At 44.0% G+C, this 18,168-nt stretch overlaps 1 protein-coding gene across 1 annotated transcript in view; it reads right to left on the reverse strand.

The window, feature by feature from the left end:
- LOC129544166 (ATP-binding cassette sub-family C member 4-like) overlaps positions 1-18,168 on the reverse strand; it is a 153,864-nt gene that overhangs the window by 115,900 nt on the left and 19,796 nt on the right. The window contains 5 exon segments of the mRNA XM_088842846.1: positions 790-876; positions 1,100-1,194; positions 7,199-7,390; positions 10,018-10,107; positions 12,147-12,248. Coding sequence (XP_088698972.1) covers positions 790-876; positions 1,100-1,194; positions 7,199-7,390; positions 10,018-10,107; positions 12,147-12,248 — 566 coding nt within the window.

An 18,168-nucleotide genomic window follows, 5' to 3' on the forward strand; every position in this document is an offset into this window, starting at 1 on the left:
GCAAATGATGGAGGAAAAAAATGGCAGCCAGGTACCAGGTTATAGAGTCTCACTCTCTGATTTAAAAACCCTACATCATCTTTCTTATTCTTGGGATCTGGATCCACCCAGAGTGTCTGGTAATCAACTACAAGTAGCAGGAAGGAAACTGCCACGTATTTGTCACTCCCTAAAGCATTGATGCTTTTGAACTGTGGTGCTGGAGAAGACTCTTGAGAGTCCCTTATACTGCAAGGAGATCCAACCAGTCCATTCTAAAGGAGATCAATCCTGGGTGTTCATTGGAAGGACGGATGCTAAAGCTGAAACTGCAATACTTTGGCTACCTCATGCGACGAGTTGACTCACTGGAAAAGACTCTGATGCTGGGAAAGGTTGGGGGCGGGAGGAGAAGGGGACGACAGAGAATGAGATGGCTGGATGGCATCACGGACTCGATGGCCATGAGTTTGAGTGAACTCCGGGAGTTGGTGATGGACAGGGAGGCCTGGCGTGCTGTGATTCATGGGGTCGCGGAGAGTCAGACACGACTGAGCGACTGAACTGAACTGAACTGAAATCATGGACCCCACTGGCCCCCACACACTGGAAGCACCTGCTGTATTTTTCTGTCCTGACCTCATCATGAGGCAAGATTTCTCTACAATGGATCTTCTGTGGAAGGAAGGGAGGGGAGGGAGGGACACCAGAGCAGAGGGACCTGAGACTCTTGGAGCACAAAGACCTTCCTGAGCTCTCTTCCCTCATCCCTTGGAAAGAAGAAACAATAGAAAACAGGAGCAAACTCACTGTTCGAACAAGTGCCTGCTGACTCCTGCATCCACTGCGCTGAACGGATCATCCAGGAGGTAGATGTCTGCGTCCTGATACATGGCTCTAGAAAATGTAGAGAGACATCAGGAGAGGACACTACACACTCCCTAGGTCTCATCTCTGAATCATGATGCTGTCCAACAACTTCATGTTCCTCCTACAAGCCCAGGGAAAGGACCAAGTCCCTGCTTCACACAGGCCCACCCGGTGAGCAGGGCCTGCGTGCTCACGTCCACTGGGAGCCACGGAGGAGGAGGGGCAGGGTGGCAACTGAAACCCCATTTACCTGGCGAGGCTGACCCGGGCTTTCTGCCCTTCACTCAGCGGGGTTCCTCCGTCTCCTATCTCAGTTAGATCTCCTTCCTCCAAAAGAGATAAATCCTACACAGATAGAAAAGGGAAAAAGAAAAAGATATAAATTGTGTTCTACTACCATCTTACACTTTTAGCATTAGCTCCTCATACAAGTATTTGATTAACATGCATACATGCTCAGCTCTCAGTCGTATTCAACTCTTTGTAACCTCATGGACTAGGGCTCTTCTGTCCAAGGGATTCTCCAGGCAACAACACTGGAGTGGTTTGCTGTTTCCTCCTCCAGGAGAGCTTCCTGACTCAGGGATCGAATCAGTGTTTCCTGTGTCTCCTGCACTGGCAGATGGAGTCTTTCCCACCAAGCTACCTGGGAAGCTAGAGCAGTGGGTATACGTCAGCGTAACTAAACTGTAGGCTTGAACATTAAAAAAAAATGTTTTCATTCTGTAGTTTTGCACAGAATCTATGCGTTTGACCGTTTTAACAGATATTTACTCAGAACCTACTGTATGACAGGCATTGCTCTGGGAACAATGAGCTCAGTTGTGAAGAAACAAAGCTCCTAGAGTTTCTTTCCATGATGGAAGACAAATGATATGGAAAATTAACCTGAGCACAAGGACTGAGGACAGGAAGGAAAAGCAAGCCGGCTCAGGGGGATGGAGAGTGAAGGAGGGAAGTGAGTCCACACTGAGGGGGAGGGCTGTGCTCAGAGGAGGGTGAGCAGATCTGGGAGGGGAGCTCAGGCAGACCTGGAGATGCTGTGCCTCACAGAGGGAGGGGCGGGTGCAGGGGCCACGGGGAGATGCCCAAGGGGTTCAGGACAAGGAGGCCAGAGGGCAAAGTGAGAATGAGGGGAGAGAGGGCAGAAATAGAGCAGGAGGAGCCTGGTGGCACCCCAGTAAGAGGGGAGAGGAGGACTTACACGGCCGTGGGTGTTTAAGAAATCACTCCTGTGCTTTGCGGAAAACAGGCAGTAAGCGGGGAAGGGTGAGGGTGGATACAAGTGAGGAGGCTCCCAGAATAATCGAGGTGAGAGATGACGGTGGTCAGGACCAGAGTGAGAGCAGTGGGAATGGAGAGACAGGCTACACTCCAGGCACGTGTTGAAGGTGGAGTCAGAATGGCCTGCTGACAGGACGGGTGCGGGCTGTAAGAGAAGAGACAGTGGTGTTCGGGGTGAGGAGGAGGAAGGGCAGGGTCTCCATTTACTGAGTTGGGGAAGACGGTGGAGGCAGGTTTAGAGAACTTTGCTCAGGCGCAACCTGAGATGACCTCCCAGTGGTATCATGTTACAGTTGGACATGCAGGTGTGAAGGGCTGTGCTAGAGACACAGGTGTGAGAGCTGGTGGCCCAGGAGGTGAAGGCACAGGACTTGTTTTTATCAAGGAATGAGTGTCTCTTAAAAAGACATTTTGCTGATCTCTGCCTCAGCTTCCCACTTTCAGAGAAGGGATAACACCTGACCCAAGTCTTCACAGTGATACTTAAAGTGAGTGACAGATAAGGTCTGTACAAGAAATGGGAGCAGAAAGAGCAAGCTGGGCAGGAAAATCAAAAGGAAAGAAGTGCTGTGTTCAAAGGACACCCAGCAGACCGCTGGATTAAACAGATGCTTGTTTGTGAAAGCCGGAAAATCTCAAAACTAAGAAGGAAATAAAGTTGTAACTGGAGGATCTGGGAATCAATCAAAAGTTATATTTGAATATCATTTAAGAAGTTACTAGACAAATCAGCCTATTTTCCCCAGAGTACCATGGGGAAAAAAAAGAATAGATGACAAGAGCATTCCCAAAGTGACAAGACAGAAATCAGGCTTAAGTGGCTGTTTACTGGTTTGTGTCTGACTCTTTGTGATCCCATGGAGTGGAGCACTTCAGGCTTCCTTGTCCTTTACCATTTCCTGGAGCTTGTTCAAACTCACGTCCTCTGAGTCAGGATGTCATCTAACCATCTCGTCCTTTGTCATCCCCTTCTCCTCCTGCATTCAATCTTTCCCAGCATCAGGGTCTTTTCTAATGAGTCACTTCTTCCCATCAGGTGGTCAAAGTATTGGAGCTTCAGCATCACTCCTTCCAATTAATATTCAGGGTTGATTTCCTTTACGATTGACTGGTTTGATCTCCTTGCAGTCCAAGGGACTCTCAAGAGTCTTCCCCAACACCACAGTTCAAAAGCATCTGTTCTTCTGCACTCAGCTTTCTTTATGGTCCAACTCTCACATCCATACATGACTACTAGAAAAACCATAGCTGTGACTATATGGACCTTTGTTAGTAAAGTAATGGCTCTGCCTTTTAATATGCTGTCTAGGTTTGTCATAGTTTTTCTCCCAAGGAGCAAACATTTTTAATTTCATGACTTCAGTGACCATCTGCAGTGATGTTGGAGCCAAAGAAAATAAAGTCTATCACTCTTTCCATTGTTTCCCCATCTATTGCCATGAACAGTGGAACCTGATGCCATGATCTTAGTTTTTTGAATGTTGAGTTTTAAGCCAACTTTATTACTCTCCTCTTTCACCTTCATCAAGAGGCTCTTTAGTTCCCCTTCGCTTTCTGTTATAAGGGTGGTGTCATCTGAATATCTGAGGTTACTGATATTTCTCCCAGCAATCTTTATCCCAGCTTGTGCTTCATCCAGTCTGGCATTTTGCATGGTGTATTCTGCATGTAAGTTAAATAAGCAGGGTGACAATATATAACTTTGACGTACTCCTTTCCCAATTTGGAATCAGTCCGTTGTTCCATGTCCATTTCTAACTGTCGCTCCTTGACCTCCATGCAGGTTTTGTAGGTGGCCGGTAAGGGGGTCTGGTATGCCCATCTCTTCTAGGAATTTCCCACCCTTTGTTGTGATCCACACAGTGAAAGGCTTTATCATATGAATGAAGCAGAAGTAGATGCTTTTCTGGAATTCCCTTGCTTTTCTATGATCCAACTGATGTTGGGAATTTGATCTCTGGTTCGTCTGCCTTAGACTTAAGTTACACGGTATTACATTAGAAGTCTTAGGTTGCTTATGATTATCGATTGGCACATTCTGTCATAGACAGAGTTTGGAGATTTTATCACTAAAGCCCCCAGGGATCAACCTAGGATGCACAGCAGTACCTTTCTGCAGATTAAGCCCTCACTTCTCTGTCTCTACTGCAGCAAGTGTGGGGAGAAAGCAAGTAGCACACTGGTGCCACCATGACAAACAAGTCCTTTGACCTCCCTAAGTCTCATTTTCCTCCTCTATAGAATGTGCTGCAGACACCAGAGTCACTGAACTCAAGGATGCTGTGAGAATCTAAAGAAGTGTGTGAACACCTCCACAAATGAAAAAACGACATGAGTTGATTATAACTTGCTGTTGGTGACTCATCGCTATTTTCTCACCAAGCCAACAGTAGGACCCTGTTTACAGTGTGAATCATAATATACGAAGCATATGACCACCAGGGAAGATAGAGACTCCATCATAACCCTCCATGACAACCACAAAAACACAGACACACACAGGTTCTCCACTCACTCAAATCTTAATGCAAGTGCATCTGATGAAAGGCAGCAAAAGCTCTGTTGTGATAATTCATAATTAGCACACATTCTTTCTTTCTTGAGCTCAGAAATTAATACCATCTCTTGCTTTGTGTTTTCACTGAAAAAAAATGAGCTTTGTGTTCTCAGCCTCATGCACACACACAGAATTACTTGGCCTCTCACTGTTCACAGTCCTTGCACACTGTTCTGCTTAGTTTTTCTGCTTTGATTTCAGGTTGTTCAAATGGTTTTCTTCTTTAAAAAGCACCACATTGTAATACAGCAATCTTAACCACATTCTAGAAAAAGCACTCACGGTCTCTCTTTCCAGGACATGAGAAACTATCTCTGAGTCTGTTAGTAACACTTCGAGTGTGTTGTTGACTCTGCAAATTATGTATGAACAAGCCACCAAGGGGAAAAACATTTTGGAGGATTTGAAGTAAAACCAAGTCAAGCTGATTTCTCAGCTACCATGTTCTGATTAAATTAAAGGGGAAAAGCCTGAGTTGAGCATATATTACAGTTCCTTCCGCTGACAGGAAAGTGTTCTTATTCATATTTGTTACCTCAAAGTTAAGTAAGTAGGTGTTAGTCAGTCATGTCCAATTATGTGATCCCATGGATTATAGCCTACCAGGCTCCTCTGTCCGTGGACTTCTCCAGGCAAGAATACTGGAGTAGGTTGCCATTTTCTTCTCCAGGGGATCCTTCCAACCCAGGGAGTGAACCCAGATCTTCCTGCATTGCAGACAGATTCTTTACTGTCTGAGCCACCAGGGAAGCCCCCAAATTTAACCAATTCTCACTGAACAGCAGACACACACACTAGAGGCAAACTGGAAATGGTGATGCTGGTTTGATGCCATCCATCCAGAAGAACATCAAGGGCCCTTCAGTGATGGTGGAGACTTACAGTAGAGACACCACGGAGCAGACTGCTGAAATGGTTAACGTGGGCCGGACATGAGGCCCTGGCAGAGGAGGACTGGACTCGAGAGTCAAGCAGCAGGAGACCTCCTTCCTTCCCAGCTTTTCTTCCATGTGGAATCACCCCTCCTCTCACAGCCTGTCATATCCTGCCCATCTTTCCAGGCTCAGCCCAAACACACTCTCCCATGAAACAATCCTGCACTCATCTCTCTTCCTGCTGGATTCTGTTCACGTCTCTCATTTCTCATGAAGCACTCATCTTATTCTGCTTGGGTTTGATCCCTGGGTTGTGAGGATCCCTTGGGGAAGGAAATGGCAACCCACCCCAGTATTCTTGCCTGGAGAATCCCATGGACAGAGGAGTCTGGCAGGCTATAGTTCATAGGGCCACAGAGCTGGACATGACTGAAGTGATTTAGCATGAACACACACACCTGATACAACCTATGATGTTCACGCCGTTGTTCGAGGAGAATTACTATTTCCTCAAAGCAGGTTTGGAGCCTTCAATACCACACCTTTGAAAATCTGTCCCTGTCTTTTCCTCACAGTACAAAAGAGCAGTCAGATGTCCAGACTGCACTGAAGAGACGCCAGGGGGAGACCTTTAATGATATTATTCACTGATTTTTTACAACCCAAGAGAGTAACACAGTATTTAACATTATTTACTCTTTTCCCCTTCTTTTTGTCAATTGTATTCTATCACTTAAGTTTAGGTCTCATCATGTACTTACTAATCTTATCTAATTCCCAAAACACAGTTAAATCTTTCGTCTTACCATTCTCTGTGAAAGTCAGTGCCGTTTCTGAAAACAATCTCCCTCAGTGAAATGATGCCGTATTAAAAAGAAATTTTAAAGCGTTCTGGTTTCCTTAAATAATAAATTACAAGTCAAAAATGAAGTGAAGAGAGAAACTCACAGACTGAAAGGGACCAAGGAGGCATCAGCCAAGTGCAGGGGGCAGACCCTGTGAGGGTCCAGACAGGAGATTTCTCGGTGAGATGATCAACAGCATGTAAACACAGCCTAGCAGGTTGGTGATATTCAGGAATGTGAAGTATTTTTCAGATGAAATAGTGATTTTTTTTTTCCCTAAAGCTTTCCTATCTTTTAGAGAAAAATAATGAAGTGTTTACAGATGAACGATCTGGTGTCTAGGATCTGCTCCACAATACTCTGGGGGTGGGGGTGGGGCTGGCAGAGGGCAGGGACAAAGATGCAGCAAGACAGGCCAGCAGCTCACTCTGGCTGAAGCTGGGGGTGGGCACATGAGGGTTCATTACACCATGCTCTCTGCTTTTGTAAATATTTGTAACTTTCCATTAAAAAAATGTTGAAAGTGAATGAAAACGTCACAGAACAAAACAATCCCCCCTCCAGATAATGTATTCTGTGTTACTAACCTGTAAGAATGAAAACAGCAGCATATGTAAATACATATGCTTATTTATGTAAGCCTGCTGATTTATCCAGAAGACCAACTTAAATATTAAGCAACCTTCAAAAATCTATTTTTTTAAAAAGAACTTTTAACAAACCTTGTAGTGTAAACCACTATCATCATTTGAAATTCAAGTATATGCAGCTCAGAAGTCATTACTCACCTCTTCCAAAGCACAAGCCCTTATTACTTCTTCATATCTGTCTTCTTTATATTTCTTCCCAAATAAAATGTTACTCTTTACAGTCCCTGGAAACACCCAGGGCTGCTGAGACACATACGCGATCCTCCCATGCACGCTGACCTTCCCCTGGCTCAGGGGCAGCTCCCCCAGCAGAGCGCTTAACAGCGACGACTGCAACAGACAGCAACACACACAGGTGAACGGGGTGCACTCAGGATGAAACACGATCCACAGCACAGCCAACCCCACCCTGGTGCTTGATACATGATAGAACCCTTTCCTTCAACAGGATAAAGTACAGCCCTCACAGTTGAGATCAAAAAAAAAAAAAAAAAAGTGAATAAAACAATGAAAACGACTGATAAGGAATACATTAATAGTATAAACAATCTACTCTGCCCGAGTATCCCCCCAGGTGAAATTCTACTCAGCAAAGAATAATTGAGAATGTTTAACATCCTTCTCTCGGAGAAGACAATGGCAACCCACTCCAGTACTCTTGCCTGGAAAACCCCATGGGCGGAGGAGCCGGGTAGGCAGTAGTCCATGGGGTCGTGAAGAGTGGGACACGATTGAGCGACTTCAATTTCACTTTTCACTTTCCTGCATTGGAGAAGGAAATAGCAACCCACTCCAGTGTTCTTACCTGGAGAATCCCAGGGACAGCGGAGCCTGGTGGGCTGCTGTCTATGGGGTCCCACAGAGTCAGACACGACTGAAGCGACTTAGCAGCAAGAGCAGCAGCAGTAACATCCTTCTCTAGCAGAGCCCAGCAGGATGTGTATTTGATATATCTGATGTTTAGTGCAATTGTTCCTGCATCTGGTATCCTTTATTGACAAACACTTGCTCTTAAAAAGCTATGTGTGAAGAATATAGCCAAAGATGATTAACTGAAAAAACTCTCAAGTGAGTTGTGTCTGCAGAGCCAAAGTCCATGATAGAGGAAATCAGCACCCTTTCATGTACACATCCCACATTTAAAAAATTAATTTTATTTATTTTTAGTTATTTTATCTTTTTCATTTATTTTTTTACAATGTCATGCTGGTTTCTGCCATACCACGATTCTAATTTTATTTATTTTTGTTTGCGCTGAATCTTCATTGCAGTGCACGGGGATTTTCTTGTTGAGGAGCACAGGCTCCAGAGGGCAGGCTTCAGCAGTTGTGGCCGTGGGCTCAGTCGTTGCAGCTCCCAGGCTCCAGAGCAGAGGCCCAACAGCTGTGGTGCACAGGCTTAGTTGCTCCACCACTGGGAAATGGGAACTTCCCAGACCAGGGACCGAACTTGTGACTCCTGCATTAGCAGGTGGATTCTTTTACCACTGAGCCACCAGGGAAGCCCACATCCGACATTAGATTTCTGTATTCTGTTGTTTCAGACCAAGTGCATGTGCACCTTTCCTTGCAATCTTCAACATCACACAGATGTGGCGTGTATGTATCCATACCATCGGAGTGCTCACAACACTGGGCTGAAATAATATGTTTGAGTATCTGTTTTGCCCCACAACCTGATTGCCTCTGCAAGGCAGCGCTCAACTGGAATTTTGTAACCTCCACTAGCTTTGTTCATAATGATGCTCCTTAAGGCCCACTTGACTTCACACTCCAGGATGCCTGGCTCTAGGTGAGTGATCACACCATCATGGTTATCTGGATCATGAAGATCTTTTTTGTACAGTTCTTCTGTGTATTCTTGCCACCTCTTCTTAATATCTTCTGCTTCTGTTAGGTCCATACCATTTCTGTCCTTATTGTGCACATCTTTGCATGAAATGTTCCCTTTCTATCTCTAACTTTCTTGAATAGATCTCTGCTGCTGCTGCTAAGTCGCTTCAGTCGTGTCCGACTCTGTGCGACCTCATAGACGGCAGCCCACCAGTCTCCCCTGTCCCTCGGATTCTCCAGGCAAGAACACTGGAGTGGGGTTCCATTTCCTTCTCCAATGCAGGAAAGTGAAAAGTGAAAGTGAAGTCGCTCAGTCTTGTCTGACTCTTTGCGACCCCATGGACTGCAGCCTACCAGGCTCCTCCGCCCATGGAATTTTCCAGGCAAGGGTACGGGAAAAGGTGCCATTGCCTTTTCCGGAATAGATCTCTAGTCTTTCCCATCTATTATTAACCTCTATTTCTTTGCTTTGATTGCTGAGGAAGGCTTTCTTATCTCTCCTTGCTATTCTTTGGAACTCTGCATTCAAATCGGTATATCTTTCCTTTTTCTCTTTTGGTTTTCACTTCTCTTCTTTTCACAGCTATTTGTAAAGCCTCCTCAGACAGCTATTATGCCTTTTTGCATTTCTTTTTCTTGGGGATGGTCTTGATCCCTGTCTCCTGTACAATGCCACGAACCTCCGTCCAGAGTTCATCAGGCACTCTATCTATCAGATCTAGTCCCTTAAATCTATTTCTCACTGCCACTGTATAATCATAAGAGATTTGATTTAGGTCATACCTGAATAGTCTATTGGTTTTCCCCACTTTCTTCAATTTAAGTCTGATTTAATTTAATCCCAAACAGCTGTCACATAAATAATTTCTTTCACTGAGACATCCAAATTCCCCACAGGCAGTTTCTAACAGGGAAACGGGAAGCACCAAGAAGGAAAAGACAGTGTGCGTTTATCCTGATTTATTTCGCCATGAAACATTTTTGTAAAATGAAAATCCATGAACATACCTAGAGAGACACTGTTCTAGATACAGTCAATCCAAACACACAGATCTGGGCTTAATTCTGAGAATTTAACAGGCGCTGTGGTGTTGCATCAAACTGACAAAGATATCATTAACTTACCTTTCCTGCGCCTACAGGTCCAACCACAGCTAACAGTTCACCAGGTCTGACAGTAAAGGAAAGTCCTTGTAGGGTTGGGGTCTCTGATTCCTACAAATTAAAGTCTTTAATTTAATTTACCCATCTTAATAAAGTAACACAAATTTTTTTAGAATGTCGAAAAGATAACAATAGTCAACATAATTGATATGCAAAATATAGTCCATATTTTTCCCTTTCCTATTTTAAGATACTGTGTCCTGGAGACCTCTTCATCAAATTTTATCTCTTTATGGATTTGAGGTAGCTTTAGATCACTTTAGGAAGTTTCCATCTTTTTTCCAGCTACCACACAATTGAACTCATTTCAGATGCTAGCAAAGTATTGCTTAAAATTCTTCAAGCTAGGCTTCAACAGTATGTAAACTGAGAACTTTCAGAGGTATAAGCTGGAATTAGAAAAGGCAGAGGAACCAGAGGTCAAATTGCTGACATCTGTTGGATCACAGAAAAGCAAGGTAATTCCAGAAAAACATCTACTTGTGCTTCATTGACTAAAGCCTTTGACTGCGTGGATCACAACAAACTGTGGAAAATTCTTCTAGAGATGGGAGCACCAGACCACTTTACCTGACCTCCTCTGTGCAAGTCAAGAAGCAACAGTTAGAACTGGACATGCAACAACAGACTGGTTCAAAATCAGGAAAGGAGTACGTCAAAGCTATATATGGTTGCCCTTGTTGTTTAACTTTTATACAGATTACATGCTGCAAAATGCCAGGCTAGATGAATCACAAAATGGAATCTAGAATTCTGACAGAATATCAATAATCTCAAACATGCAGATGATGCCACTTAATGGCAGAAAATGAAGAGGAACTAAAGAGACTCTTGATGAAGGTGAAAAAGAGTGAAAAGAGTGAATGTTGGCTTAAAACTCAACATTCAAAAAACTAAGATCACGGCATCTGGTCCCAGCACTTCATGGCAAACAGAAAGTGGAAACAGCGACAGATTTTATTTTCTTGTGTTCCAAAATCACTTCAGATAGTGACTGCAGCCATGAAATTCAAAGATGCTTGCTCCTTGGCACAAGGGCTATGGCAAACCTAGACTGTGTATTAAAAAGCAGAGACATTACTTTGCCAATAAAGGTCCGCCTAGTCAAAGCTATGGTTTTTCCAGTAGTCATGAATGGATGTGAGAGTTTGACACGTAAAGAAGGCTGAGCACTGAAGAACTGATGCTTTTGAACTGTGGTGTTGGAGAAGACTCTTGAGAGTCCCTTGAACAGCAAGGAAATCCAAGCAGTCCATCCTAAAGGAGATCAGTCCTGAATATTCATTGGAAGAACTGATGCTGAAGCTGAAACTCCAATACTTTGGCCACCTGATGTGAAAAGCTGACTCATTAGAAAAGACCCTGAGGCTGGGAAAGTTTGAACGCAGGAGAAGCAGGGGACGACAGAGGATGAGATGGTTGGATGGCATCACTGACTTGATGGACATGAGTTTGAGCAAGCTCCTGGAGTTGGTGATGCACAAGGGATTCTGGCATGCTGCACTTTACGGAGTCGCACAGATTTGGACATGACTGAGCAACTGGACAACAACAACAGAAATGCTGGAGTGGGTATTCATTCCCATGGACAGAGGGGCCTGGTTGGCTACAGTCCATGGGGTCAAAAAGACTCAGACACAACTGAAGCGACTGACACTTCACACTTCAGCTCAAAATATTAGATCTGGGTTTTCAAGAAAAGATGTATTTGTGCTCTATATCTTTTGTCTAAGGTGATCCTATTGTATAGCACAGGGAATTATATTTAATACTCTGTAACAAAACATGATGAAAAATAAACTAAAAATTAAAAGAAGAATTTATATACTTTAAGTTCAACATGTGCTAATACACTGAAAGCTCTCTTGAAAATGAGAAAAAGAGCAACATGCCAAATACCTCAGGCTGATTTTACACTTAATCTCCATTCATTGCAAACCTTATCCCTGATTCCAAGAATTTTTATAATATATTCTAAGTAAATAAGCAAATCACATTTTACAGTATATGTAAAATCTCAAAATTCTCCAATAAATCTACATCACAGTTGTCTTTTAGCAGTCATAATTTTGGAAAGCAAGGTTTCTTACCTTTTCCCAAGAAGCTGTAAAAGCTTGCACATCCACAATCATTTTACCATCTGATGGTAGCAGAGGGTAGCACTGTGTTATCTCATCAAGTAACAGAAAGTTCTACAGAAAAAAGCAAAACATAGATTGCTTATACTGCAAGAACAAAGCACAAACAAAACAACTGCTTCTCTGGAATTTGCAATAAAAAGTTTTATACCTATAATTTATACCTACCTATCATTTTACAACTGTATTTTATTAGGTCTTGGTTCACATGCGAAATGTTAAATAGTATATAGTATGTAATATACTATTATTATATGCACAACTGAGTGTATATATATATATATATATAACATAGCACAAATACTCATATATAGAGTGTGTGTGTATGTGCATAAAATAAATAAATAAGAGTTCCTGGCCATGAGGCTATCTTTGTTACTTTCTCAACAAGTGTACTGGTTCCTCTCTAAGAAGAAAATACGGCTTCAAACTCCAACACATTTAGAACCTGGACATTTTTATTGTTTTACTTTTGTTTTACCAACTGTGAAGTTGGAGAAGACTCTTGAGAGTCCCTTGGACTGCAAGGAGATCCAACCAGTCCATCCTAAAGGAGACCAGTCCTGGGTGTTCATTGGAAGGACTGATGGTGAAGCTGAAACTCCAATACTTTGGCCACCTGATGTGAAGAGCTGACTCACTGGAAAAGAGTCTGATGCTGGGAGGGATTGGGGGCAGGAGGAGAAGGAGACGACAGAGAATGAGATAGCTGGATGGCATCACCGCCTCGATGGACATGAGTTTGAGTGAACTCCGGGAGTTGGTAATGGACAGGGAGGCCTGGCGGCCTGCGACTTATGGGGTCACAAAGAGTTGGACACGATTGAGTGACTGAACTGAAGTACCAACAGTAAACAGGTGAGCTGGTAGGAAATTATTTCATAAATACTACCTGAATCCCCCCATGTGCCAAGCACCATGCAACACTGCTAGAACACAGAGAGGAAGGCCCTTCCCAGGCCATCAGGAAGCAGGTGGCACAGGACAGGCTGGGAACACAAAACCAATGACAGAGACTCTGAGTGCAAACCCTGGACTCAACGCTTTCCTCCTCGTGTGTGTCAAATCCGTATCACTGCTTGTCATTAACTATCACTTAAGCCATCATTCTAAAAAGAAAACTGTGTTAAGTTTCTATGTCCTAAAAAATATTTCACAAGCATCGTTTCACAATCACTGCCTCTTCTTCGTCAATGCTCTCTCTCCTCCACAGCAGGAATGGCTGCACCTCCCACTTCTTGTTATCTTCTACACTACTTGGCAGCTAACTGATGCACAGTAGTTGAAGAAAACAAAGTCTTATAAACTGCTACAAAGCTGACAAACACATACAAGAAAACTCCCTCTTGCCTTGCAAATGCTAGATATAATTCAATGAGAAAAGCTAGAGCAATAGAGAAATTGAACAAACAACTTAGACCACTCCCACTCCCCAGGTCCCCAAAACTGTCAACAAGAAGCAGAGACTGCTGGCTGTCCTTGAAATCTGCTCTTGTTCTTCTAAGGTAACAAACCCTGGATTTAAGCTGCACATGGCAGTTTGGAAGGAGGCCCTCTCTCTCCAGGCTCCCAAGCAGACAGGAGCAGCCCCGTGACTAAATCCAGGTCCGTGGAGAGTGACAGCAACCAGGACCTTCCTCCATATTAGCCTGGGCCTTGGGGGCTGCCAGCGGGGCCAGGTCACATGCAGTGGAGTAACATAAGAAAAGAGAAAGAGTCTGGGTCCCAGCACCACGGAGGTTCACACTAGCCATGGGACTAGTTATGGGGAGAGTTGTATCACCACATAAAAGATACATCCTAACCCCAGTTAGCTCAAAATGTGACTTTATTTGGAAATTTGGTTGTTGGAAATGTAATCAGTTAAAGTGAGATCACAGTGGAGTAGGGTGGGCCCTGAACCCAGTATGACTGGAGTCCTCATGAGAAATGCAGAGACAGAGGGACACACAAAAATCAGCTACCTGAGGATGGAGACAGAGGCTGAGGTGATGACTTACAAGCCAAGGAACGCCAAGATTTGCCTGCAACCACTCAGAGCTAGTAGAGGCAAGAAAAGATGCTCCCTTATCAGATTCAGAGGGATCATGACTCTGCTGACAGCTTGATTTCAGACTTCTAGCCTCCAGCACTGTGAAACAAAATATTCCTGTGGTTTTAACCCACATGTTTTGTGGTACTTTGTATCCGCAGCCCAGGAAACCCATACAGAGCCTCAGAAGGATCTTGCAGGAGAGAAAAATAAATGACCCCTGTAAGCGGCTTTAGCATGGGTACCTCTGGGACCCACCGGCAAACCAAATCCTAACCCATATGGGGAAAAACTGAAACAAGCATGTGAGGACGTTTGAGAAAGAAAACAACACATAAACAGTAATCTACTACCCTAAACATCCCGACACCCCATCTATCGTGCCTCAGAGTCATAAACGTGATTGCAAACTTCTACTTAAACAGAAGAACTGCTCAAAACTGAATGTGGAAACCCCTGTGCAGGAAAAGAAAGACAGGATCCTTGCATTTCTGTCAAATATCAGCTGGTGGAAGATGCTTTCCTTCATTCCTTCCTCCTCTCATCCAAGCTCACTGAGAACCTAACACTGAGCACAGTGACTCCTACCCACCCTGAGTCTGTGTCCACCAGGAGGCAGGATGGACGGACGGTGGTCTGAGGACACGTCTGCAGGTTTTCAACCACTGCAGCCTGAGTTCTCTCTCCCTACCACCATCGTCAGCCACGTTCCAGCCCCTCTGAGAGTGTCCACAAGCTTAACACCCGCCAGTGACCAACCAGCACCTAAGTCCACACTCCTCAGGGGGCCTCTGCCTGGACACTCCGAGTACTGACCCCGCCCACCCCTCTGGGCCCATCTCAAATACCAACCATACTGAAACAAGCTCAGCACATCCCCAGCTGGCACTGCCCTCCCTACCTCTGAGTCCCCTGAAGAATATAAAGTCACACAGAGGGGAGACACTACATCATTCATGCACTTTTACAGTCCCAACTCCAACTAAGACCGAGCCTTGCACAGTCAGCCTGTCAAGGGCATCAGCTAAAGGAAGGAACAGACTGCACGGTTGTTCAAACCACCCAACCACTGACTGCATGACTACAGCCTTACATAGTCTAAGTTGACACAGTAACAAGCAAAAGGTGATGAGACAGGCTGGGACCTGGGACCCTTAATGGGAGTGCTTGCACCTGGACAAATGTCTCCTTGAGCAACAAAATACAAAGAAATCCTAAGAGACTAACCTGCACACATGCAAAGGCAATCATGAACAAAAACATAAAAAAACACCACAAGCCAACTGGCATTTCTGAGCTGCTGGGAGCAAAGCAGGGAAATGTATATGATCTTGGCACATGGCACCTATAAGACGGTGGGCAGACCACATAAGTCACCCCTGTGGCTCAAACCACCAATCCTCCCCTTCCCTCACCCCACTTAAGGAACCAGCCCACCCTTCTCAAAGAGTCAAAGGGACATTAGTTTCTTGTTTCCATACTTTGTACTGCAGCACAAGCCTCATAAAATCCTTGCTTGAATTTCTCAGCTGACCTATTATCAACTTCTACTGATTAAAAAGACCAAGGGCCCTGGAGAGTAATATATGTGTTACATATCTTGTCTGCTGCTGCTGCTGCTAAGTCGCTTCAGTCGTGTCCGACTCTGTGCGATCCCATAGACGGCAGCCCACCAGGCTCCCCCATCCCTGGGATTCTCTAGACAAGAACACTGGAGTGGGTTGCCATTTCCTTCTCCAATGCATGAAAGGGAAAAGTAAAAGTGAAGTCATTCAGTCATGTCCAACTCTTAGTGACCCCATGGACTGCAGCCTACCAGACTCCTCCGTCCATAGGATTTTCCAGGCACAAAATCAAATTCCAGTTTCAGCTTAAGTATGTAAAAAACGCATCGATACTCAGTGTGTACACATTAGAATAGAAACACCTCACTTTCAAACAAAAAATAAAGAAAAGTATGCCCTAAGTGAAGGATTAAATGTATTGAGCACCTGTCCACAAACAAAACCTCTGAGGCGAACAGATGTCACAGTCTTCCAAGGCTTAAATGAGACCCCATTCAACACATGATCAGCTTGTAAAGGTGCCAGAAGTGCTGGCTGGATTTTTCTCCAAGACTCAGTCTGATGAAAAAGCTGAACTTAAATGGCCAGCAGAAACACTCTCTGACATAAATCACAGCAGGATCCTCTATGACCCACCTCCCAGAATATTGGAAATAAAAGCAAAAATAAATAAATGGGACCTAATTAAAATCAAAGGGCTTCCCTGGTGGCTCAGAGGTTAAAGCGTCTGCCTCCAATACAGGAGACCCAGGTTCAATCCCTGGGTCGGGAAGATCCCCTGGAGAAGGAAATGGTAACCCACTCCAGTATTCTTGCCTGGAGAATCCCGTGGACGGAGAAGCCTGGTAGGCTACATACAGTCCACGGGGTCGCATAGAGTCGGACACGACTGAGCGACAGAACGGAATGGAACGGAATTAAAATCAAAAGCTTCTGCACAGCAAAGGAAACTATAAGCAAGGTGAAAAGACAGCCTTCAGAATGGGAGAAAATAATAGCAAATGAAGCATCTGACAAAGAATTAATCTCAAAAATATACAAGCAACTCCAGCAATTCCAGAAAAATAAATGATCCAATCAAAACATGGGCCAAAAACTAAACAGACATTTCTCCAAAGAAGACATACAGATAGCTAACAAACACATGAAAAGATGCTCAACATCACTCATAATCAGAGAAATGCAAATCAAAACCACAATGAGGTACCACTTCACACCAGTCAGAATGGCTGCTATCCAAAAGTCTACATGTAATAAATGCTGGAGAGGGTGTGGAGAAAAGGGAACCCTCTTACACTGTTGGTGGAAATGCAAACTAGTACAGCCACTATGGAGAACAGTGCAGAGATTCCTTTAAAAACTGGAAATAGAACTGCCGTACGACCCAGCAATCCCACTCCTGGGCATACACACTGAGGAAACCAGAATTGAAAGAGACACATGTACTCCAATGTTTATCACAGCACTGTTTATAATAGCCAGGACATGGAAGCAACCTAGATGTCCATCTGCAGACGAATGGATAAGAAAGCTTTGGTACATTTACACAATGGAGTATTACTCAGCCATTAAAAAGAATACATTTGAATCAGTTCTAATGAGGTAGATGAAACTGGAGCCTATTATACAGAGTGAAGTAAGCCAGAAAGAAAAATACCAATACAGTATACTTCAGCATATATATGGAATTTAGAAAGATGGAATGATAACCCTGTATACGAGACAGCAAAAGAGACACAGATGTATAGAACAGTCTTTTGGACTCTATGGGAGAGGGCGAGGGTGGGATGATTTGGGAGAATGGCATTGAAACATGTACATTATCATATGTGAAACAAATCGCCAGTCCAGGTTCGATGCATGATACAGGATGCTCATGGCTGGTGCACTGGGATGAACCAGAGGGATGGGATGGGGAGGGAGGTGGGAGGCGGGTTCAAGATGGGGAACACATGTACACCCAGGGCAGATTCATGTCAATGTATGGCAAAACCAATACAATATTGTAAGGTAATTAGCCTCCAATTATATAAATTTTTAAAAAATGGCCAGTAGAGCCATGAATTGCAGACCTAGCACAGGTTATACAGGAAAGTTGATACTACCAAAAAGACTGACTTGCTTGTAGCGGGTAATGGAAAACAACCTCACAGACAGATTGTTACTAGATGTTAAAGTTACTGAAGACTTTTAGTGAGTGCTTTGAAGTTGAGATCTTTTGCAATCCTATTGGAGTCATCCAGGGCCAGGACCATGGGTCCCCCTTCCTCACTTAGAGAAAAACAGAGAGACTTCTTGGGCTTATGAAGTCATAATAAATCATTCATTTTTACAGAGCTGACTTAATCTTCATTTTAAACAGAAATACTTGAGCACC

Source organism: Moschus berezovskii, chromosome 13, assembly GCF_049115385.1.
Source record: "Moschus berezovskii isolate FMDL1 chromosome 13, NW_MosBer_1.0, whole genome shotgun sequence".
Lineage (NCBI taxonomy): Eukaryota > Metazoa > Chordata > Mammalia > Artiodactyla > Moschidae > Moschus > Moschus berezovskii.